This window comes from Schistocerca piceifrons, chromosome 3 (assembly GCF_021461385.2).
Source record: "Schistocerca piceifrons isolate TAMUIC-IGC-003096 chromosome 3, iqSchPice1.1, whole genome shotgun sequence".
NCBI lineage: Eukaryota > Metazoa > Arthropoda > Insecta > Orthoptera > Acrididae > Schistocerca > Schistocerca piceifrons.
In genome coordinates this window covers 109,228,529-109,253,156 of record NC_060140.1, presented here as the reverse complement: position 1 = coordinate 109,253,156, position 24,628 = coordinate 109,228,529, and the positions used below count along the sequence as shown (strand labels likewise).

The window sequence follows — 24,628 nt, the reverse complement described above, 5'->3', positions numbered from 1 at the left end:
ACATTACCTTTGTTTTACTTTTGTTGGTTCATTTTCTAAACCCCTTTCAAGACTCTGTCTGCACTGTTGAACTCTCTACAAAGTCCTTGCTATCTCTGAAGACTTGCAATGTCATCAGCAAACCTCAAAGTTTTTATTTCTTCTCCCTGATCTTTAATTTCTTTTCAAAATTTTTCTTTGATTTCCTTCACTGCCTGCTCAATGTACAGACTGAATAAATTCAGGGACCTCGGGGGTCTTGTTTCAACTTAGGTCTTTCAATACCCTGTCACTTTTTTCTCACAGGAAAAAGGAAAGTCGCGACTCACCTTATAGCCGAGATGCTGAGTTGCAGATAGGCACCACAAAAAGACTGTCACAAATAAAGCTTTCAGCCCATAAGGCCTTCATCGAGAATAGATGACACACACACACACACACATTTTCCTTTTCATAATATTGTTACATTCCATCCTGGATTTTCCATTGTTTGATTTTCTCTTAACCACTCTATATATTCCTTCCACCTTTCAGCTTTCCCTTCTTTGCTTAATACTGGTTTTCTGTCTGATTTCTTGACATTCATACGGATGCTTTTGTTTTCTCTAAAGGCCCCTTTAATTTTCCTACAGGTGGTTGTTATACACGTTTCTATAACCTTGCATTTGTTCTCTAGCTTTTCCTTCTTAACCATTTTGCATGTTATGCCAATTTCATTTTCTTAAATGTCTGTACTCCCTTTTGCCAGCTTCATTTGCTGCAATTAAGTTCAAAATCTCCTGTGACATATAAGGATTTCTAAAAGGTTTTATCTTTTTACCTATTTGATCCTCTGCTGTCTTCACTATACCATCTCTCAATGCTATCCATTCATCTTTTACTGTATTCCAAGTGAATTATGGTCAGAGTCAACATCTACTCCTGAAAATGGCTTAGTTTAAAATCTGGTTCCAACATCTCTGTTTCACCTTTGTATGATGAATCTAAAACTTCTGAGGTTTACCAGGTGTCTTTCACGTAAACAAGCTTCTTTCATGTTTCTTAAACCAATTGTTAGCAATGATAAAATTTTGGTCTGTGTAAAATTGTACCAGCCAGCTTCCTTTTCCATTCCTTTCCTTTCCTTTCCCCTGGTCCACAGTCTACTACTACTTTTCCTTACCTTCCATTCCCCACTATCAAATTCCAGTCCGTCATCAGAATAAATATTTCTCTCCCTTAACAATTTGAAGAATTGATTTTATTTCCTCATAGTTTCTTTGAATCTCTTCATCATCTGCAAGGGTAGTTAGCATATGAACTTTACTACTGTGATGGGTGTTTGCTTCATGCCTATCATAGCTATGATAATGCACTGACCATGCTGTTCATAGTAGTTTACCCACATTCCTATTTTCTTATTTATTATTACATCTACTCCTGTGTTACCCCTATTTGATTTTGTATTTATAACCTTGTACTCATTTGACCAGAAGTCCTGTTCATCCTGCCACTATACTTCACTTATTACCACTATATCTAACTTCAACCTATCCATTCATCTCTTTTAAATTTTCTATCCTACCTACCCAATTACAAGATCTAATATTTATGTTCCAACATGCAGAATGCCACTTTTGTTTTTATAATGAAAGCATGCTCCTGAGTAATCCTTGTCCGGAGATCTGAAGGGGGCAATTTTACCCAAGAGGATGCCCTTCGGCAAAATAATGGCTGTAATTTTCCCTTGATTTCTGCCATTTCAGTACCAGGACAGCAAGGCCATGTTGGCTGAAGTTACAAGGCTACGACAGTCAATCATGCAGAGTGTTACATCTGCAACTACTGAAAAGGCTGCTGCCACTCTTCAGGAACCACATGTTTGTATGACCTCTCCACAGATACCTTCTATTGTGGTTGCACTTACAGTACAAATATCTGCATAACAAGCCACCTCACCTTGGCAAGGTCCGTGACTGAAAATAAGTAAATTGCTTACGTTCCAAGACTGACGGTCTCACTATATTTAAAATGTGAAATCCAACAACAAAATTTAGGCAAAAATAATTGGTCTCACATATAATTTCTATTTTCTTGTGATGTCATATTTACTGCCAATATATTCTGTCCACAACCACCAATAGATATTTATCATAACTAGGAAATAAGTGAAAATAGTGATAAAAAATAAATAAAAAATAAAAAAAAGGCTTTATGCATCCTAATGTGACTGAAAATTGGACAGATGACCAGTTATTGATCAGCTACAACTGTGAATAAAAAGCAAAGAAGAGTACAATATATATATATATAAAAAAAACAAAGATGATGTGACTTACCAAATGAAAGTGCTGGCAGGTCGACAGACACACAAACAAACACAAACATACACACAAAATTCAAGCTTTCGCAACAAACTGTTGCCTCATCAGGAAAGAGGGAAGGAGAGGGAAAGACGAAAGGATGTGGGTTTTAAGGGAGAGGGTAAGGAGTCATTCCAATCCCGGGAGCGGAAAGACTTACCTTAGGGGGGAAAAAAGGAAAAAAGGACGGGTATACAATCGCATACACACACATATCCATCCACACATATACAGACACAGACGTATCCACGTGGGAAAAATTATATATAAAAACAAAAATGAGGTGACTTACCGAACGAAAGCGCTGGCAGGTCGATAGACACACAAACAAACACAAACATACACACAAAATTCAAGCTTTCGCAACAAACTGTTGCCTCATCAGGAAAGAGGGAAGGTAGTGTAGAGGCAAAGAAGTTGTTGAAAGACAGGTGAGGTATGAGTGGCGGCAACTTGAAGTTAGCGGAGATTGAGGCCTGGCGGATGACGAGAAGAGAGGATATACTGAAGGGCAAGTTCCCATCTCCGGAGTTCGGATAGGTTGGTGTTGGTGGGAAGTATCCAGATAACCCGGACGGTGTAACACTGTGCCAAGATGTGCTGGCTGTGCACCAAGGCATGTTTAGCCACAGGGTGATCCTCATTACCAACAAACACTGTCTGCCTGTGTCCATTCATGCGAATGGACAGTTTGTTGCTGGTCATTCCCACATAGAATGCATCACAGTGTAGGCAGGTCAGTTGGTAAATCACGTGGGTGCTTTCACACGTGGCTCTGTCTTTGATCGTGTACACCTTCCAGGTTACAGGACTGGAGTAGGTGGTGGTGGGAGGGTGCATGGGACAGGTTTTGCATCGGGGGCGGTTACAAGGATAGGAGCCAGAGGGTAGGGAAGGTGGTTTGGGGATTTCATAGGGATGAACTAACAGATTACGAAGGTTAGGTGGACGGCGGAAAGACACTCTTGGCGGAGTGGGGAGGATTTCATGAAGGATGGATCTCATTTCAGGGCAGGATTTGAGGAAGTTGTATCCCTGCTGGAGAGCCACATTCAGAGTCTGGTCCAGTCCCAGAAAGTATCCTGTCACAAGTGGGGCACTTTTGTGGTTCTTCTGTGGGGGATTCTGGGTTCGAGGGGACGAGGAAGTGGCTCTGGTTATTTGCTTCTGTACCAGGCCGGGAGGGTAGTTGCGGGATCCGAAAGCTGTTTTCAGGTAGTTGGTGTAATGATTCAGGGATTCCGGACTGGAGCAGGTTCGTTTGCCACGAAGACCTAGGCTGTAGGGAAGGGACCGTTTGATGTGGAATGGGTGGCAGCTGTCATAATGGAGGTACTGTTGCTTGTTGGTGGGTTTGATGTGGACGGACGTGTGAAGTTGGCCATTGGACAGGTGGAGGTCAACGTCAAGAAAAGTGGCATGGGATTTGGAGTAGGACCAGGTGAATCTGATGGAACCAAAGGAGTTGAGGTTGGAGAGGAAATTCTGGAGTTCTTCTTCACTGTGAGTCCAGATCATGAAGATGTCATCAATAAATCTGTACCAAACTTTGGGTTGGCAGACTTGGGTAACCAAGAAGGCTTCCTCTAAGCGACCCATGAATAGGTTGGCGTACAAGGGGGCCATCCTGGTGACCATGGCTGTTCCCTTTAATTGTTGGTATGTCTGGCCTTCAAAAGTGAAGAAGTTGTGGGTCAGGATGAAGCTGGCTAAGGTAATGAGGAAAGAGGTTTTAGGTAGGGTGGCAGGTGATCGGCGTGAAAGGAAATGCTCCATCGCAGCGAGGCCCTGGACGTGCGGAATATTTGTGTATAAGGACGTGGCATCAATGGTTACAAGGATGGTTTCCGGGGGTAACAGATTGGGTAAGGATTCCAGGCGTTCAAGGAAGTGGTTGGTGTCTTTGATGAAGGATGGGAGACTGCATGTAATGGGTTGAAGGTGTTGATCTACATAGGCAGAGATACGTTCTGTGGGGGCTTGGTAACCAGCTACAATGGGGCGGCTGGGATGATTAGGTTTGTGGATTTTAGGAAGAAGGTAGAAGGTAGGGGTGCGGGGTGTCGGTGGGGTCAGGAGGTTGATGGAGTCAGGTGAAAGGTTTTGCAGGGGGCCTAAGGTTCTGAGGATTCCTTGAAGCTCCGCCTGGACATCGGGAATGGGGTTACCTTGGCAAACTTTGTATGTGGTGTTGTCTGAAAGCTGACGCAGTCCCTCAGCCACATACTCCCGACGATCCAGTACCACGGTCGTGGAACCCATGTCCGCCGGAAGAATGACGATGGATCGATCAGCCTTCAGGTCACGGATAGCCTGGGCTTCAGCAGTGGTGATGTTGGGTGTAGGATTAAGGTTTTTTAAGAAGGATTGAGATGCAAGGCTGGAAGTCAGAAATTCCTGGAAGGTTTGGAGAGGGTGATTTTGAGGAAGAGGAGGTGGGTCCCGCTGTGACGGAGGACGGAACTGTTCCAGGCAGGGTTCAATTTGGATGGTGTCTTGAGGAGTCGGATCATTAGGAGTAGGATTAGGATCATTTTTCTTTGTGGCAAAGTGATACTTCCAGCAGAGAGTATGGGTGTAGGACAGTAAATCTTTGACGAGGGCTGTTTGGTTGAATCTGGGAGTGGGGCTGAAGGTGAGGCCTTTGGATAGGACAGAGGTTTCGGATTGGGAGAGAGGTTTGGAGGAAAGGTTAACTACTGAATTAGGGCGTTGTGGTTCCAGATTGTGTTGCTCGGAGTTTTGAGGTTTTGGAGGGAGTGGAGCTGGAAGTGGGAGATTGAGTAGATGGGAGAGACTGGGTTTGTGTGCAATGAGAGGAGGTTGAGGTTTGCTGGAAAGGTTGTGAAGGGTGAGTGAGTTGCCTTTCTGGAGGTAGGAAACCAGGAGATTGGATAGTTTTTTGAGGTGGAGGGTGGCATGCTGTTCTAATTTACGGTTGGCCTGTAGGAGGATGCTCTGAACACTCGGTGTGGATGTGGGAGAGGAAAGATTAAGGACTTTTATTAAGGATAGGAGTTGACGGGATATATATATATATATATATATATATATATATATATATATATATATATATATATATATATATATATATATATATATATACACTCTCCTGGAAATGGAAAAAAGAACACATTGACACCGGTGTGTCAGACCCACCATACTTGCTCCGGACACTGCGAGAGGGCTGTACAAGCAATGATCACAAGCACGGCACAGCGGACACACCAGGAACCGCGGTGTTGGCCGTCGAATGGCGCTAGCTGCGCAGCATTTGTGCACCGCCGCCGTCAGTGTCAGCCAGTTTGCCATGGCATACGGAGCTCCATCGCAGTCTTTAACACTGGTAGCATGCCGCGACAGCGTGGACGTGAACCGTATGTGCAGTTGACGGACTTTGAGCGAGGGTGTATAGTGGGCATGCGGGGGGCCGGGTGGACGTACCGCCGAATTGCTCAACACGTGGGGCGTGAGGTCTCCACAGTACATCGATGTTGTCGCCAGTGGTCGGCGGAAGGTGCACGTGCCCGTCGACCTGGGACCGGACCGCAGCGACGCACGGATGCACGCCAAGACCGTAGGATCCTACGCAGTGCCGTAGGGGACCGCACCGCCACTTCCCAGCAAATTAGGGACACTGTTGCTCCTGGGGTATCGGCGAGGACCATTCGCAACCGTCTCCATGAAGCTGGGCTATGGTCCCGCACACCGTTAGGCCGTCTTCTGCTCACGCCCCAACATCGTGCAGCCCGCCTCCAGTGGTGTCGCGACAGGCGTGAATGGAGGGACGAATGGAGACGTGTCGTCTTCAGCGATGAGAGTCACTTCTGCCTTGGTGCCAATGATGGTCGTACGCGTGTTTGGCACCGTGCAGCTGAGCGCCACAATCAGGACTGCATACGACTGAGGCACACAGGGCCAACACCCGGCATCATGGTGTGGGGAGCGATCTCCAACACTGGCCGTACACCACTGGTGATCGTCGAGGGGACACTGAATAGTGCACGGTACATCCAAACCGTCATCGAACCCATCGTTCTACCATTCCTAGACCGGCAAGGGAACTTGCTGTTCCAACAGGACAATGCACGTCCGCATGTATCCCGTGCCACCCAACGTGCTCTAGAAGGTGTAAGTCAACTACCCTGGCCAGCAAGATCTCCGGATCTGTCCCCCATTGAGCATGTTTGGGACTGGATGAAGCGTCGTCTCACGCGGTCTGCACGTCCAGCACGAACGCTGGTCCAACTGAGGCGCCAGGTGGAAATGGCATGGCAAGCCGTTCCACAGGACTACATCCAGCATCTCTACGATCGTCTCCATGGGAGAATAGCAGCCTGCATTGCTGCGAAAGGTGGATATACACTGTACTAGTGCCGACATTGTGCATGCTCTGTTGCCTGTGTCTATGTGCCTGTGGTTCTGTCAGTGTGATCATGTGATGTATCTGACCCCAGGAATGTGTCAATAAAGTTTCCCCTTCCTTGGACAATGAATTCACGGTGTTCTTATTTCAATTCATCAGGAAAGAGGGAAGGAGAGGGAAAGACGAAAGGAAGTGGGTTTTAAGGGAGAGGGTAAGGAGTCATTCCAATCCCGGAAGCAGAAAGACTTACCTTAGGGGGAAAAAAGGACGGGTATACACTCACACACACACACACACATATCCATCCACACATATACAGACACAAGCAGACATATTTAAAGACAAAGAGTTTGGCCCAAACCCTTTGTCTTTAAATATGTCTGCTTGTGTCTGTATATGTGTGGGTGGATATGTGTGTGTGTGCGAGTGTATACCCGTCCTTTTCTCCCCCTAAGGTAAGTCTTTCTGCTCCCGGGACTGGAATGACTCCTTACCCTCTCCCTTAAAACCCACTTCCTTTCGTCTTTCCCTCTCCTTCCCTGTTTCCTGATGAGGGAACAGTTTGTTGCGAAAGCTTGAATTTTGTGTGTATGTTTGTGTTTGTTTGTGTGTCTATCGACGTGCCAGCGCTTTCGTTTGGTAAGTCACATCATCTTTGTTTCTAGATATATTTTTCCCATGTGGAATGTTTCCCTCTATTAATATATATATATAAAAACAAAGATGATGTGACTTACCATACGAAAGCACTGGCAGGTCGATAGAAACACAAACAGACACATACATACACACAAAAAAAAAAAAAAAAAAATATATATATATATCATTCTCAAATATGAAATCGTTAAATAAGGCAAAAGTAGCAGACATAATGTAAATGCTGTGTTTTTTTTCAGTGCAGTTGACTGATATGTTCTGAGATTTGTAGCTGAGTTAACAATTTATTTTATGTAACATTCTGGAGGCTAAAGTTACAGGTTTCAGTTATGAAATATGGGGAGAAACACTAATGAAAACTACAATGAAATTACTTCTTACCAGGTCAGGTGCATAAGTATAATCATTGAATTCAACATTCAAATCAGACTGAAGATTGACATAATCTGCATCATGCTTTATGTGCAGGTATGGAGAGCATTGCATAATTGTTGTGCAGTTCCGATTAACTGAAATACAAAAATTTTATACTATTATGAGAGCCATCCTGTATATTTTTACTAATAGGAGAAGCAGTTATTATAACAATTACCACACACAAGGTATGTATTTACAAAGATATACCAGTACTCTTATAACTTACAAGATAATATAACAGCACAACGCTATTGTAATAACCATAACACAACTAATATGTAAAACCAAGATACACTACTGATGTTTGACAATAACATTTATTTTAGAGTTCATTGTGAATTGATTTTTGGCCTTCTAGGCCATCCTCAGAGAACCTGAGACTAAACTACCTACTCCACATAACACCAGCATGAGTTTATAGTTGTGCAAGTTTGCACTTTTCTGAAGATATTTAAATTTTTATGACTATATATCTATACAAAAACATGTGCATAATGAAATACTCAAAGAAGCTACAAATAAATGAAGTCTACAGTTGAAAAAGTGTACATATTTTTGGAAAAACAGTCTTTGCACACCTACAAAGTCATGATCTTGTATGGATTATTTCATTGGTCTGAGGTTATCTGAGAGTAGCCTAAAAGTCAGAAGCTGGTTCACAAAAAACTAAATTATTCTGGAATATCAATAAGTGTATTTCAATTTCCAATATGTCCATGTCACCTAAGTACCAGTGGAATATTTCATAAACACAACCCTAGCTGAACAGGCCTTGAAATGCCCAATGGTGTCAACTGATCACTGTGTCATCCTCAGCCAACAGGCATCACTGGATGCTGACATAGAGGGGTATGTGGTCAGCACACTGCTCTCCTGACCACTGTCAGTCTTTGTAACCAGAGCTGCTACTTCCCAATCAAGTAGCTCCTCAGTTGGCCTCATATGGGCTGAGTGCACCCCGCTCGCCAACAGTGCTTGGCAGACCTGGACAGTCATGCACTCAAGTGCTAGTCCGGCAACACTTAACTTCAATGATCTGATGGGAACCGTGTTACGTTTCGTACAAAACTGGACATTGAGAAGATTCACCATATAGAGGAAATGTTGAATCGCAAAGAGGCACAACAAAAAGATTGCTAACATTTAAGCTTTCAGCCAGAGGCCTTCTGCTTGAGTAGAAAGCACACACATTAACACAAGCACAGCTCACACACACATGACCACAGTATCTCATTGTTGTTTTACCATCCTGGATTTTTCACTGTTTAAAATTGGACAAATCTTTAAGTTTTCTTTGAACAGTAACATACAGAGACAAACTTCACTTAAAATTATAAACAATTTCTCAAGAGAATGTTATTTTTAATATGTGTTTCAGACATAGAGGGCTTTTCATTTGATCACAAATACCTTATCAAGATTACTTGAAATAATATTCTACACATGTGTTGGACTGGGATTCAAACTCAGAAGTTCTCCTATCTTGGAAATCCTGTTACTGATTGAGTACATGCATGCATGACTCATGAGCCACTTACAAAACTTCAGTCTCCCAGTATTTCTTTCCTACTTTCCAAACTTCATTCAACCTCTTACACCTACAGTGGCTGAAATCAGATAAAGACAGAATTCCACAAGATTTTTCCTGGTTAAAAATACACGTTTTCTAAAGTGAAAAAAAAAAAAAAACATTTTCCTTGGTGAATATACACTTTTTGCTAGGTGAAAGTACATTTTTTCTTTGTTAAGTGATGATATACTTTCCCTTCTGAGCTGTAGAACTTACAGCCCTTTGATTGGTGAAGGTTTTATACACTGGCATAGAACTTACCAGCACTTTAGGAAATGAAACACATAAAGAAAAAACTTGTTTCTGAACGACCTTTGATGTGCAGCAACTTTTACACTGCATATTTTCGTATTATGAAAGTATAAACACAAATTCCACCAAATACATCACGATAACTTCCAAATCACTGAAATTGAGATTGTGATGTGCTTTTGGCAGCCAATCATAGCTCATATCATATGATCTTGCCAGCCAATGACAGCAGGTATTCAGAGCATAGAGCACATGATGTAACCAGCCAACTGCAACATCATTGTTAAGTTGCACAAACACACAAATAAGAAAAGTTCATGATTTAAATCCATATACAAACAGAATAGCTACAAGAAAAACTAAGCTTTTACATATATTTGTAATCATAAAGTTTTTCCTGTGTTTTTCTGAGGCTGTGGCTAGGCAGATCCTAAGAGCATAGCTTAAATTGCAGTAGCTGAATATTTCTGATGAGCGCAATGATAAATTTCACTGCTAAGCACCAAGCATTTCGTGGGCTACATAGCTGTTCCATCAAGCACATGTTTTTCCACAGAGAAGCCAATTAGATGTGAAATTACATGTTTTTGGAGGATAATTACACTTTTTGCCATCATTATTGCTTAATTTGTAATCTATGAAAGAACTAAAATAAATATGAAAAACTAACCTTGAAACTTGGTCTTTTTTAGTTTGTGTTATATTTTAAGATACATCAAACACCAATGTGCCAGTAAAACCTTAAGTAATGGCATAAATGGCTGATCTTGTAAGCCTGAGATTTTTCTAAGTGGCTGGTCCTCAGTGTTAAACTTTGAATGAGAGTTTAACACTCTGTGATTTATGAAATTTATGGCCCTTTCTCACTTGCACATTCATCTTGTGTAAAAGCAAATTTACTTTGAAAGTAATGCTTCTCAAACCAACACTCGTAATATTTTCCCATGACCTGTTAGAAATGTAAACAGTTGTGACATCATGCTCATCAAAATGAGGCCCACGAGAAAGATGCATCAAAAGTAGTTTGTTGTTATGAAGTACTGCATAATCTTTGACGCATCTGTTTACATTTGGGTGTTAAAGCAGGTTTCTGCAGTCGTTTCCTGAATGTGAGATGTTTATCACGTGACATAATTGTCGTAGATGTCTGGCAGTTACTGACAACTGTAAATCACCAACAAGTTGAGAAGACTAACAGTCTGTGGCTCCTGCTTTGCAAAAGTCTGGTATGATATTGGTTGATGAGGGCAGTGGTTCTTTGCAGTTGGTTCATAGGGTTGGTTGACGGTTAGGAACATACGTGAATGTCACATTGTTAATCTAATGGTGGACTAGGTTTGGGGGGTTATGTCTGAGGAGGTGCTAGTTAGACCTTCAGCATAATGGGTAAGGGACTGCTCAACACTACAGATGGCCAAACTAGATGGTAGAGAGTTTTTGGTGTGTCAGGAATGGCAGTTAGCAAATTAGTGGTAATGTTGATGGTTAATGGGCCTGACATGAACAGAGGTTCATAGCAATCCATAAGAGAGGTGGAGGTCAGTGTTAAGGAAGGACTGGGGAAGACTAAGTGAACTGGATGGGAGAGAATGTGGCTGAAGCTGTGAAGGAATGAGGATAGTGTCCTTTGACCCTGGCTCCAGACCGTGAAGATATCACAATGAACCTGAACCAGCCAACGGGTTGTAGTTTTAGGTGGGTAGAGTTCCTCTAGATGGCCCATAAACAGGCTGCCACAGAAGGATGCCATGCAGGTTCCAATGGCCATTCTTTAGGTTTGTTTTGTATATTTCCCTCAAAGGAGAACTGGTTTTGATTGCGAATGCAGTCTGTCATGTGTATAAGGAATGAGGTGGTGAGTGTGGTTAATGGGCTTGACATGAACAGAGGTTCATAGCAATCCATAAGAGAGGTGGAGATCAGTGTTAAGGAAGGACTGGGGAAGACTAAGTGAACTGGATGGGAGAGAATGTGACTGAAGCTGTGAAGGAATGAGGATAGTGTCCTTTGACCCTGGCTCCAGACCGTGAAGATATCACAATGAGCCTGAACCAGCCAATGGGTTGTAGTTTTAGGTGGGTAGAGTTCCTCTAGATGGCCCATAAACAGGCTGCCACAGAAGGATGCCATGCAGGTTCCAATGGCCATTCTTTAGGTTTGTTCTGTATATTGCCCTCAAAGGAGAACTGGTTTTGATTGCGAATGCAGTCTGTCATGTGTATAAGGAATGAGGTGGTGAGTGTGGAATCAGTAGGACATTGGAAGAGGTAGTGTCCAACAGAAGCAAGGCCATTGGCATGGGGAATATTAGTGTAGAGAGTTGTGGCATCAATACGGAAAAGTAGGGATATTATAAGTTGTACGGTCATTATGGTTAAGGGAGTTGTAGGAAGTGAGTTGTGTCTTTGATAAGGGAAATTAGTCAAAAGAAGCCAACATTCTTTTTAACCACCTACAATGGTGTGACCATATGGTAAAGTTTATAGATTTTGGGAATTATGTAGAAGGTGGTTGTGTGGTTAGTAGTTGGGGGGAGGAGAAAGATGGACTGGGCAGAGATCCTGGTATGAACCTGAGGATTTGAGTAGGAATTTGAGGTTATGTTGAACTTTCAGGGTGGGTTCATTTTGGAAGTGCTTGTGGATGGAAGAGTCGGCAAGTGGCAGATAGATTATATCAAGTACTAATGTAGTTCACTGTGAGAGTGGTGGTGCTATGTCTGCAGAGAGAGTGATTAAATTGGGATATGTCTTCAGTTTGTGGATCACTGTTCCTTCCTCCATCAAGAGGTTACTGTTATTGGAGAGGGGCCTAGGAGCAGCAGGTTATCCAAGTTAGAGGGGAGACATTCCTGGGGCCACTTGGATAGTCTTAGCAGGCCGCTTCCAAGATTCTGGCAGGTGTGCCAGCCCTGGATAGAATCTGCCCAGTGGATTAACAATGAGGGTAGTGTGCAGGCCAGGTGGATGTGGTTTTTAGGCAGTTTCCCACATCGAGCAGGTGAATACAGGGCTGGTACCCAAGCCTGAGCCCAGTTACACAATTTGAAAACATTTGGAAAATGTTCAGACACATGGATACACTGTATGCATGAGTTTGGTGTACACATATTCCCTCCTGGGAGGGGATTGGTGGTGGTGGTAGGGGGAATGGGCTGGTGACAGGAATGGCATCCAGCTGTGCTACCCCTTAAATTAACCATGCAAAATCCAACAGTAAACATGCTGAACCTGCATAGATGCAGGTTAAAGGCTCCATAAAAAGAAGAGGCAATAAATTCCTGGAAGGTAACCAGGGGCTGATTAGGTGGGAGTGAAGAAGAGTTAGAACTGGATGGAAGTATGAACCAGAGGAAGCAAGATTTAGAGTTAGATTTTGGTTGGCTTTCGCAGAAGGACTTGATGGCAAAAAAATTGTTTATGCTGTAGGGATTGTAGGAGACTAGGTCTCTGACAAATTCAGCATGACTAATCCTGCATGTATGGCTGAAAGTGATGCCACTGGATACAAATGAAATTTCGGGAGGGCTGACTTTTTTTGATTGATAGTTTGTAACAATGTCTTTGGTTTGTCTGGGTTCTTGATTCTGTAGAATATTGGGAGGGAGTTTTAGGGGATGTGTTATGTGGTAGGTGAAAACGGTTAGCAAGGTATCCTCTGGGTGCTGTGAGGGGTTGATGAGGGAGTTTACTGAAAAAGGGGAGGGGTGGGGTTTAGGACATTAAAAGAAGAAAGGAAAAACACAATGTAAACTAAATAAACACAGGAAATAGAAAAACAAATATGTTGACAGCTGTGAAGGAACCTATGGAAAACATGTTGACGGCTTGGGAAATGAAAATGCAAAAACAAATTATGCAGTGGGCTATAGTATGCTTGTGTGGCACAGATTTATCTGATCATTGTTATCATTGAAAGCAAAGAAAAAATATTGCCTTGGAGACATTACTGGTCCATAAATGTCACGTGGAAAGACTGTAAACACTAAAGTCTACTATATGGCAAGATGAAAAGATAAGTAAATAACTACATCTAATGTAAAATGACCATAAAATTTAAAGAACTATGATGTTTATGGGTCCCAGAATACATTACACTGAAACACAGGCAGTTATGTCAACTTCTTCAACACATTTGGAATATTCTGTTGGTACTTGTATGCACATAGACATATTCGTTTTTAATCAATTACACTCTTATTAATTTACAGTCAAGAGCCTTTGAAAGAAGTGTGAAGTTGCATTTACTGGATAACTCTATATACTTCAGGATAATCACATACAATAAGAATTTTATGTCAAAGTATTTGACCCTTGATAAGATCATCAATCAAGTCTGAAACTCATACATCAAGTATTACTTACTTGTTACTTCCCAGTTCTCTTCCTCATGTGAATTATCTCTTGCTAACATATGCACACACCATCTGTACTGGAACCCAACACCATCAAATGTGCTGAAGGAGATACCAGTCAAGTTGCATACTGCATTTGGAGGTTCAGGTGGTTCACAAGTATAATTTGGGCATCCATTTGTGCTTGGCTTTTCCACCTAACAAGAACAAAGTTTTTATGGCAACCCTGAATCAGGAAAAGCATAGACAGCAAAAAGAAAAATGTGTGAAGGATCCAGAAAGAAAAGACTAAGTAGCATCCCATTCTTTTTAGCTCTACATAACTATTACAAACTACATCTATTTGAATTTTCTTACTTTTTCCAAGTTTTTTCTCCCTGTATAATTTTTACTCCCACAAATATCTCAATTACCAAATTAGCTATTCACCATTGCTTCAGGAGGTTCCCTGTCAATCTATCCCTTCTTTGATTCACACTGTGCCATAAATATTTTTTCCCTAGTTTGATTCAGTATCTCTTCATTAGTTACAGTTCTAATCTACCTGTCTAAACTTCAATATTTTTCTGTAACTCCACATTTCAAAATTTTGTGTATGATCTCCAACAAACACAAGACAAAATACCATTCTTTCTAAAGCTGCCTATGTTCTTCCTCAGGGTTCAAGTTATCTCCATACCAAATTTAATCGAAATGTGTTCATCGGTCTAGTCATGAAAACGTAACAGAGATAGTTACTTTCATATCTGCAATATTAGTATGGATATTAGCAGATTTATTTTTCTCCACAAATGTATTCTTGCAATTGTCAAGTCTACACTTTATACTTCTTTACTTCTAATACCATTAGGAATTTTGCTGTCAAAATAGCAAAACTCGCCACTACTTTCAGCAACTCATTTCCTAATCTTGTTTTCCCAGCACCATCTACCTTCATTCCACTACTCTCCATTCCCCTTGTTTTAATTTTATTTATGTTCCATCTTACGACCTCTTTTAAAAACAATGTCCATTTCATGCATCTGATCTTCCAAGTACTTTGCTGACAGTATTACATTGTTATCAGTGAATTTTAATTCTTCCTGAGCTTTAATTTCTCTTTCAAACTTCTCCTTAGTTTCCTTTACTACTTCTTCTGAGGACAGATTGAATAACATTTTAAATAGGCTACAAAGCTGTTCCACTTCCTTTCAACAATTGTCTTCCTTTCAGGTCATTCAACTCTTAGAGAGCTGCAGTCTTGTTTCTGTACAAGTTGTAATAATCTTTTGATTAATATATTTTATCACTCTTAACATCAGGACTTCTGTCAACATTTTAAACATTTTTGAAAAACTTAGAAAGTTTGAATGAAGATTTATGTTTCTTCAACCTATTTTGTAAGGTAAGTTGTAGGGTCAATATTGCCATTTTTGCCCATACATTTCTCCAGACCTAACCTGATCTTATAACAGGTTGGCTTCTATCAGACTTTCCATTTATCTCTACAAACACTGGTGGAAATTTACATCATGAACATCTTTAGTGAACACTATCAAATTAATAGTCCAGTATTTTCATGGCTGTGGGATATGTGGATTGAAGTTTCATCCTTACACCATCATATTTTCAGTACAGAAAAAGGCCAGTCCCATTTACAAAGAATGGAATGAGTACATGGTGACATACCAAACAAACGGTTCTGTAGCACTCACAACTGTCAGCACCTTACTTCTTTTAGCATAGTGGTTATTAAATTCTTCTTGGAGCTTGAGAGTATTTTGACTCCATAATAAATCCTGCTTACCACATGGAACAGTTTTTTATGCCTTATTTTCTCAAGGATCTTAATAATTCTGAGTAAATGTCAGCTACTCTCATGCTTTGTTTTCCCTTAGTACATAAAATTATTTTTTTATGTATTGCAACATCCATCTCATTTACATCTATTTGGTCCTCCCTTCCATAAAACTACCTTCAAGTTTCTTTCCTTTTTATAGCCCTTCTATGTATTTGTTTGATCTTTCAGTCTTCTCTTCTTTGATTGGTACTGGTTTGCCATCTGAGATCCTAATGTTCATACAATTGCCCTTCTTTTCCCCACACATTTATTTGATATTCCAGTATCTATCTTTCTTACAATGATGCATGCATCTACAGCTTTGAATTTCTGTCCTAGTAATTCCTGCTTTGCCATTTTATCCTTTCTATCAAACTAAGTTTTTAGATGCTAGAATAATTTTTTTATGTACTTCATCTGCTGCATGTATATATTTTATCCTTCCACCTAATACATTTAATATCTCACATATTATTCAAGCACTTTTGCTGGGTATTGTCTTTTAGTATTGTCTCTTTGTCTAGGTTTTCCTCTGTTGCTTTCAGCATTTCATCTTTCAAAGCTATCCATGTATTTTCTATTGTATTTTTTCATTTTGCTTTAGTTAGTCATTGTCTAATGCGCCCTTTGAAATGCTCAACAAACTCTGGTCGTATAAACTTATGCAACTCATATCTCCTAAATTTCCAAACTTCAACATATAATGGAGATGCTGAGTCACAGATAGGCACAACAAAGTTCCATGAAGTGGTCCCTGCTTCTGCTATATTGAATTTAATGACACATCTTAACGGAACAACAAAACATGAAAAATACCCAGTACACTGCCTGTGGATGAGTAAACACTCCTGCATGACAGTAGCTGTTTGGTTTCAGTTGCCTGAGACTACAGTCATGTGTGAGTTGTGTGTGTGTGTGTGTGTGTGTGTGTGTGTGTGTGTGTGTGTGTGTTTGTGTGGCTTGTGTGCATATGTGCATATGTGTGTCTATTGTTGACAAAAAGGCCTTAATGCCCAAAAGCTATAACTGTGAAAGTCTTTTTGTTGTGTCCATCTGTGACTCAGCGTCTCTGCTATATGGTGAGTAGCAACTTTCCTTCCCATAATACTGTTACAATCCATCCTGGATTTTCTATTGTTTGAAATTGCCAATATTTTTGCATTTTTATGCAGTTTTATCCTGCATTTCACATCTAATAAATTACAGTCAGAGACTATATCTTCTTCTGGAAATGTTTCACAGTTTAAAATCTGCCTTTGAAAGTTTTGTATCTTACCTTTATAATCGCAATCTAACTGAAACCTTCTATCACCTACTGGTCTCTTTACCAAACAACCTTCCTTTCTTGATAAATAACGTTGTAGTAATGATAAAATGTTCAGTGTGTGAAATTGTGCCACGCAGCTTCCCTTTCATTCTTTTCCGATAATCCGTGCCATTCTCATATTTTTCTTCTCTTCTTTTATCCAGAATAAAATTCCAGTCCCTCGCCACAATTAAATTGTCATCTTTATTAATGCACTAAAGAACTTCATTTAACTTATAACATTTCACAAACATTGAAACAAATGAAAATAAGTTAAATTCATTTGGCAACAAATTAAAGGAATTCATTAACAGTATGCATACAAGTGTTGATGGAATGATTCAGTCAGGCAGCCTATGCGAGTATGAGTAAACAGGTCCCTGTTTCAATCCAAAACCACAGAAAAAATATAGTTATTATTACACTGTGAAAAATATTAACTTATCCATCTACAATGGTGCTAGCTGCCTAGATTTTACCCAACCAGGATGGGATTGGGGAGGGGTGGAATATTTCAAATTAAACTTTAAAATGTGTCTGCTGAAGCAAATTCTGTTGATCATGTTTCCCGCAATGTTCAATGTCAATGGAAAATAAAATGATTTTTAAATTGTGGTTTCATTTGTCTGTTTCATGAAGTGGTCCCGGCTTCTGCTATATTGAATTTAGTGACACATCTTAACGGAAAAAAACCATGAAAAATACACAGTACACTGGCTGTGGATGTGTAACACTCCTACATGAGAGTAACAGACACATCATCTGTCATAGATCAGCACACAAAATGGAGTTGGGTAAAGAAGGCCTGGTGAACAAATATTTTTCAACATGGCTAGGTAAGGCTAGAGGGCACTGGAGTTGACTGCAGACACAACTTAGCCTCTCTCCCAAAATGTTGTACTATGGAATACAATGTGTACACCATCTAATTATCGGTGAATGTTTCCAGGGCTGTCATGTACTAGCCTTCTGTATAATTGCTGTTATTCACGTGGGTATCTCTGACAAGATTTAGTAACACATATTTTATTTATTTGGGCATTTGTAATGCAGGTGGCAGAGAGGTATACTGAAAGAGTATACACTAATAGATATTCAGAATGAGAATGGAAGCACCCTTCCACAGACACATTTTGGGCTGTGACATGAATTGTACCCTGTGAAATGCCTGTGAAACAGGCTTGTGCAGAACTGAAACAATACCACTGTACTTGTACACAACTTGCAGCTCCATAAACTAGGTGCCTCTGTTATACCATGTAAATGCAATTAGGCATAAATTGGGCATACTTTGTGGATAGTTGAAGAAAGGTGCCAGAAGCACAGGGGAAACACTGAACTTAATCACCCCCAAAATCTACAGTTCCAGAACACTGCAGATTCTGTAAAATATGAAGTGCTAAGACAAACCTCATCATTTTGGGATTGCAACTTAAAGGAGACTGTTGAGATACATGTTGCTGATGGCCTTGTCAATAGGGAAAGTGGCTTTACTTTTAGTAAAACATAGAACCTAGTGCTCAGCTAACTGAAGGTACAACATTGACCAAGAGTGACATCCACACCTGATGGTGGAAGCAGATTTTATCAGGGACTGGTGACTGTGGTCTCCCACTGATACTCCAGTTGACACTGTGTGCAGCTGGTCAGGGGGGATCAGGGTGGGGAATGATAAAAGAGTATACAGGAGCCATAACATATCAAATACACTCATCTGCAGGTATTACCTGAAGATGCCAGCAAGATTCACTGTCGAAATATAGTGGTTCATCAATGACTGCACTCAGGTGGACACTAGTTTTGTTCGGCTGAAGCCGCACTTCAGGTTTCTGCCGCCAGAGTGCTCGAGAGCGCAGTGAGACAAAATGGCGACAGGAGCCGAGAAAGCATATGTCGTGCTTGAAATGCACTCACATCAGTCAGTCATAACAGTGCAACGACACTTCAGGACGAAGTTCAACAAAGATCCACCAACTGCTAACTCCATTCGGCGATGGTATGCGCAGTTTAAAGCTTCTGGATGCCTCTGTAAGGGGAAATCAATGGGTCGGCCTGCAGTGAGCGAAGAAACGATTGAACGCGTGCGGGCAAGTTTCACGCATAGCCCGCGGAAGTCGACGAATAAAGCAAGCAGGGAGCTAAACGTACCACAGCCGACGGTTTGGAAAATCTTATGGAAAAGGCTAAAGCAGAAGCCTTGCCGTTTAGAATTGCTACAAGCCCTGACACCCGATGACAAAGTCAAACACTTTGAATTTTCGGCGCGGTTGCAACAGCTCATGGAAGAGGATGCGTTCAGTGCGAAACTTGTTTTCAGTGATGTAGCAACATTTTTTCTTAATGGTGAAGTGAACAGACACAATGTGCGAATCTGGGCGGTAGAGAATCCTGACACATTCGTGCAGCAAATTCGCAATTCACCAAAAGTTAACGTGTTTTGTGCAATCTCACGGTTTAAAGTTTACGGCCCCTTTTTCTTCTGTGAAAAAAACATTACAGGACACGTGTATCTGGACATGCTGGAAAATTGGCTCATGCCACAACTGGAGACCGACAGCGCCGACTTCATCTTTCAACAGGATGGTGCTCCACCGCACTTCCATCATGATGTTCGGCATTTCTTAAATAGGAGATTGGAAAACCGATGGATCGGTTGTGGTGGAGATCATGATCAGCAATTCATGTCATGGCCTCCACGCTCTCCCGATTTAACCCCATGCGACTTCTTTCTGTGGGGTTACGTGAAAGATTCAGTGTTTAAACCTCCTCTACCAAGAAATGTGCCAGAACTGCGAGCTCGCATCAACGATGCTTTCGAACTCATTGATGGGGACATGCTGCGCCGAGTGTGGGAGGAACTTCATTATCGGCTTGATGTCTGCCGAATCACTAAAGGGACACATATCGAACATTTGTGAATGCCTAAAAAACTTTTTGAGTTTTTGTATGTGTGTGCAAAGCATTGTGAAAATATCTCAAATAATAAAGTTATTGTAGAGCTGTGAAATCGCTTCAATCATTTGTAATAACCCTGTACAAACACTAAAATTTATATTGAATGTTAATAAATTTCTCTCTTTCAGATATGCTTTTCTTGCTATTGCTGGTCTGTATTATTTATGTTCTCTCTACTTCAGCCACCATCAGCTATTTTTCTACCCAAGAAGTAAGTCATCTACTGCTATTAGTGTTTCTTTTGCAAATTTGATTTCCTAAGTTTGGCCTGAATCCATTCAAATCCATTCCGCAACCCTTCTTTTATTTTTGATTCTATTCATCTGATAACCTCTTTTCAAGACATTATCCATTCCATTTAACTGAATTTGTCATCAATAAACCACAATTTTTTAATTTCATCTTTGTGAACTTTAAATTCCTATAAAATTTTTCCTTGGTCTACTTTAATGCTTGCTCCATGTACAGACTGAATAACGTCATACATAAGCTACACATAGATGTTAAAGAACGTCATGGATAGGCTACTACACTCTCACTACCTTCTCAAGTACTACTTCCCTTTCATGTCCCCCAACTCTTATTATTGCAGTCTGACTTCTGTACAACTTTTAGATAAACTTTTACTTCCCGCTAACTTCAGAGTTTCAAAATCTGCATCTCTGTTAATACTGTAAAATGATATCTCTGAAACTACAAATGCTATGAACATAGTTTTGACTTTCTTCAATCTATATTCAAAAATAAATTATGGGGGCAATATAGTTCCAATACTTTGATTCACCCCTGGATGAAAGAGAAGCACTAAAATAGCTCTACATATATTTCTTTCTTATTGTTTGATTTGGTCAAAATGGTGATATGCGAGGTGTTGTCATGACCATGTCAAACAGCAAGATAAATGTGCCAAGCTAGCCATATGGAGACTATAGAAAAATGATTAAGATTGGAAGATGGCTTGTAGATAAACTGAAACTATAAAACAAATAAAAGTATATTTGCAATCCTGACTACCATGGATTTTTCTGAATCCAGAACTTCTATATATTTGTTTATTTGTGATTTTTAATAATTATTCTAATCATGAGTGCTCATATAAAGGTATGGTGACAGAACAATGAACAATCTTCAGTACTATTACAGTGGAAGATGTATATACCTGTTGAAGTGGTGATGGACACGTTGGGGGTTCTGGACAAGGCCCTGGAGATGGAGACGGAACTGCTGGTGGCACACAAACATAAGTGGGACAGCGCTGAACCACCACCTTTGGAAGTCGTTTATAATTTTTACTATTACTGTATTTTCCTGGAACAAAAATGATTCGGATTAAAAGAATACATGTTATAGAAGTAAAGTGGATATTAGGAATATCAGTCTTTCATGTTTTCTTGATGACAAGGTCATTAGAGATGAAGCACAAGTCCTGATAGTACGAAGATAAGGTAGTAAGTTTGTTCTCAGTATTCAGAATAATCAATCAAGGTAAACAACAGAAAACATAAATATGGATTGCCAATATGGGATGTGTGCTCTCTTCTGATGGGAATGTAGCAATTTAACCACTTGAAACACCTGTAATGAAACTGGACAATGCCATACACTGATTTTAGTACACAATCTAAGACATTATTTTAGTATGCAGCCTGAAACTCCTGTCACATGTACAATGTGCAAAATTCAAAATATCTTTGCTTGTGACTAGCACATCATTTATCTTAAACAGACATTTGTATCAATATATAATACTTATGAGAACTGTTTCTATATTCAAATACTGACCACTCACAAAAATTTTGTATGATATTCCTATTGTTGTTATATGTAATTTTATTCCAAAGTTTCTCTATTGCAATATATTTGTAATCAAAATGATTAATTATTAAATCATTTAAAAATTGTGAAGTAATCAAAAACTTCCTCCATTTTTGCTTAAAAAATCTGGTACATTTGTAAATGAAGTCATATATAAAACTAGTACAAATAGTTAGTACTTGTGTACAAAAATTCATATAGCATAACTACATTATTAATCTGAACTAGTTAATGTTGAACAGAAAATTTTGTTCAAAAAACATGTTAAGTAGAGTCATGCAATGACTCATTGTCATTCTCTTTGGCGTCGCACTACACATAGTTTTTGTTAATCAGTACTATGTGTAGAGAGTTTGTTCACAGAAGTATGTGTTTCCTGAAACCATCTATTTTAATGGATACAAGAAAACTTGAGAAAGCTGGAAATACTTTTTGCCACTCTGCTAGAAAGTTTAGCTACACTTGGCAACAAAGAACAATGAAGAAGTCAAGATGACAAAATATAAGTAGAAAGCAGAAAACTTAAGTTATCTTAAACTGAACATAAAAAAATTACTAACTACCTTACATCATATTTGCAAAGTATTAAATATTGATCAGCAATGTACATCTTGAAGTGGCAACAAGAAGTTTTCTGATTTAATTTGAGAATAATAATTTTCATTTACTGAAGGAGCAATCATCAGACACTGCAACACAGCATCTAATGGAAATGAAGTGTGTCAGACTATATTTAAAATATTAAGATGTATATCTTGTTAGTTCCATGACATTTAATAACTGCACTTGAAGAAACATCAATTCCTCACGATATTTTAAGAACAAGTAAGTAAAAGACAAGTGTAAACATCCCCATCTTATGTACATAAAAGTGAGCAAAGGGTAGCAATTGAGATGCATGTGTGAGTATTTTGGAGGAGGAAAAGGTGGTGCAGACTAGAGAATTTCAAGCCATAGTACACACAAATAGTCTCCCATAAGTCCAACCCCTCGTCCAAGTCGTGGGAGATGGGCAACGGCACAAAGTAGGGGATTGCCTTTAGGGGCGATGTACAGCGGGGACTTCGTGTGCCCCAGGACCGCTACGGTAGCTGAGAAGGCCGTATGGGAACCCTGAAACGTCACGGCTAACGGGGCTCTGGTGAAGCTGCGATAGGCCTAGCAAGCCAGTAGTGAATAAATCAACTGCTTCCAAAAAGGGAACATGCCTCGGATCACGGAACGGATTTAAAGGAAACGGACCAAGCAATGGAAAAGGATTACGAGATGGTTTACGGCTGGGCACCTTAAACGTAAGGACTCTAACTGGGAAGTTAGAAGAAATTGTAGAAATGATGGAAAGGAGGAAATTGGACATCTTGGGACTTGCTGAGACTAGGTGGAGAGGAGTTGGTGAAAAACTACTAAGTAAAGGATGTAAACTGTACTGGATAGGGAATGAGAGGGGAAGAAATGGAGTGGCAATAGTGGTCAGAGAGGGTCTGCAGGAGGAGGTGGAAGGTATCAATGATCGAATGATAAAAGCCAGAGTACGGGTGAAAGGAAAAAGCATTGAAATCATCCAAGCATATGCCCCACAGGTGGGGTGTACAAAAAAGGAGAAGGAGGAATTTGAAGATGATATGCAAAAGCAGCTAAATGGAGGAAATCAGATTATAATAGGGGACCTCAATGCACATGTTGGCACAGACAGGAAAGGATTCGAGGAGATAATGGGACCAGAGGGCTGGGGGAACCGAAATAGAGAAGGAAAATTGTTGCTGGAATTCTGCAAGAGGAATGGGCTGGCGATCGCAAATTCGTGGTACAAGAAGAGGAGTAGTCACAAAATAACTTGGTACAGTGGGGACTGGTCCCAAACTTCAGTAGTAGACTATGTACTAGTGGATAGGCAGATGATGAGCAGCCTCACAGATGTTAAGGTCATACCATCTGAGGCCTTAGACAGCGACCATCGGCTGTTGGTAGCCACCCTAAGAGAGAAAAAAGATAGGAGGGCAACAGATATACAGGAGAAAAGGTTGAAGACATGGATGCTGAAAGAGGATGAACGGAGGACCCAGTACCAGACACTGATCAGGAAGAAGCTGCCAAAGGAAGATCAGAGAACAGTGGAAGAAGAATGGGGCGATTTTAAGAGGGCTCTAGTTGAGGCAGCTGAGACTGTGTGCGGAAGAACTAGCACAAAGAGGAGAAGTAGGGAAACCCCATGGTGGAACAACATATGTAAAGAGGCAGTACTTCGAAAGAACAAAGCCTTCAGAGAATGGTTCCAGACCCGAACAGAGGAAGCTAGGGTAAAATATAAGGAAAGCAAGAAAGCGGCACAGACCATAGTAAGGGCGGAGAAGAAGAAGTGGATGGAAAAATGGACAAGAATGTTAGAAGAGGACAGTGAAGGGAACAAAAAAGTACTTTACACCATGGTAAGAAATAAGAGGAATGACAGAAGCGAGTGCCTGAGGATCATGGATAATAATGGAAGAGTTGTGGAGGAAATGCATGAGCTCAAAAAGATTTGGAAGGAGTACTTTGAAGATCTGTTGAATGCTGCCAAGCAGGTAACTAACAGCGATGGAGAACCTAAGGCAGCAGACGATTATAATAGTGGGGAAATTGATGATCTAACTTGGAATGAAGTGGAAGAAGCCATAAAGAGGATGAAAGGGGGCAAGGCACCAGGTTGGGACGAAGTAACAGTGGATATGATACGAGCAGCAGGAGAAGTAGGAACCCAGTGGCTATACAGAGTGCTGAGGGTGGTGTGGAAGGAGAACAGAATTCCTGAGGATTGGA

The 24,628-nt window shown here is 40.6% G+C and overlaps 1 protein-coding gene across 1 annotated transcript in view; it reads right to left on the bottom strand.

Moving 5' to 3' along the window:
- LOC124789901 (hemocytin-like) overlaps positions 1-24,628 on the bottom strand; it is a 543,737-nt gene that overhangs the window by 134,069 nt on the left and 385,040 nt on the right. The window contains exons 52-54 of the mRNA XM_047257418.1: positions 21,177-21,325; positions 13,948-14,134; positions 7,726-7,853 (exon numbers count right to left, since the gene is read on the bottom strand). Coding sequence (XP_047113374.1) covers positions 7,726-7,853; positions 13,948-14,134; positions 21,177-21,325 — 464 coding nt within the window. The remainder of the gene's footprint in view (positions 1-7,725; positions 7,854-13,947; positions 14,135-21,176; positions 21,326-24,628) is intronic.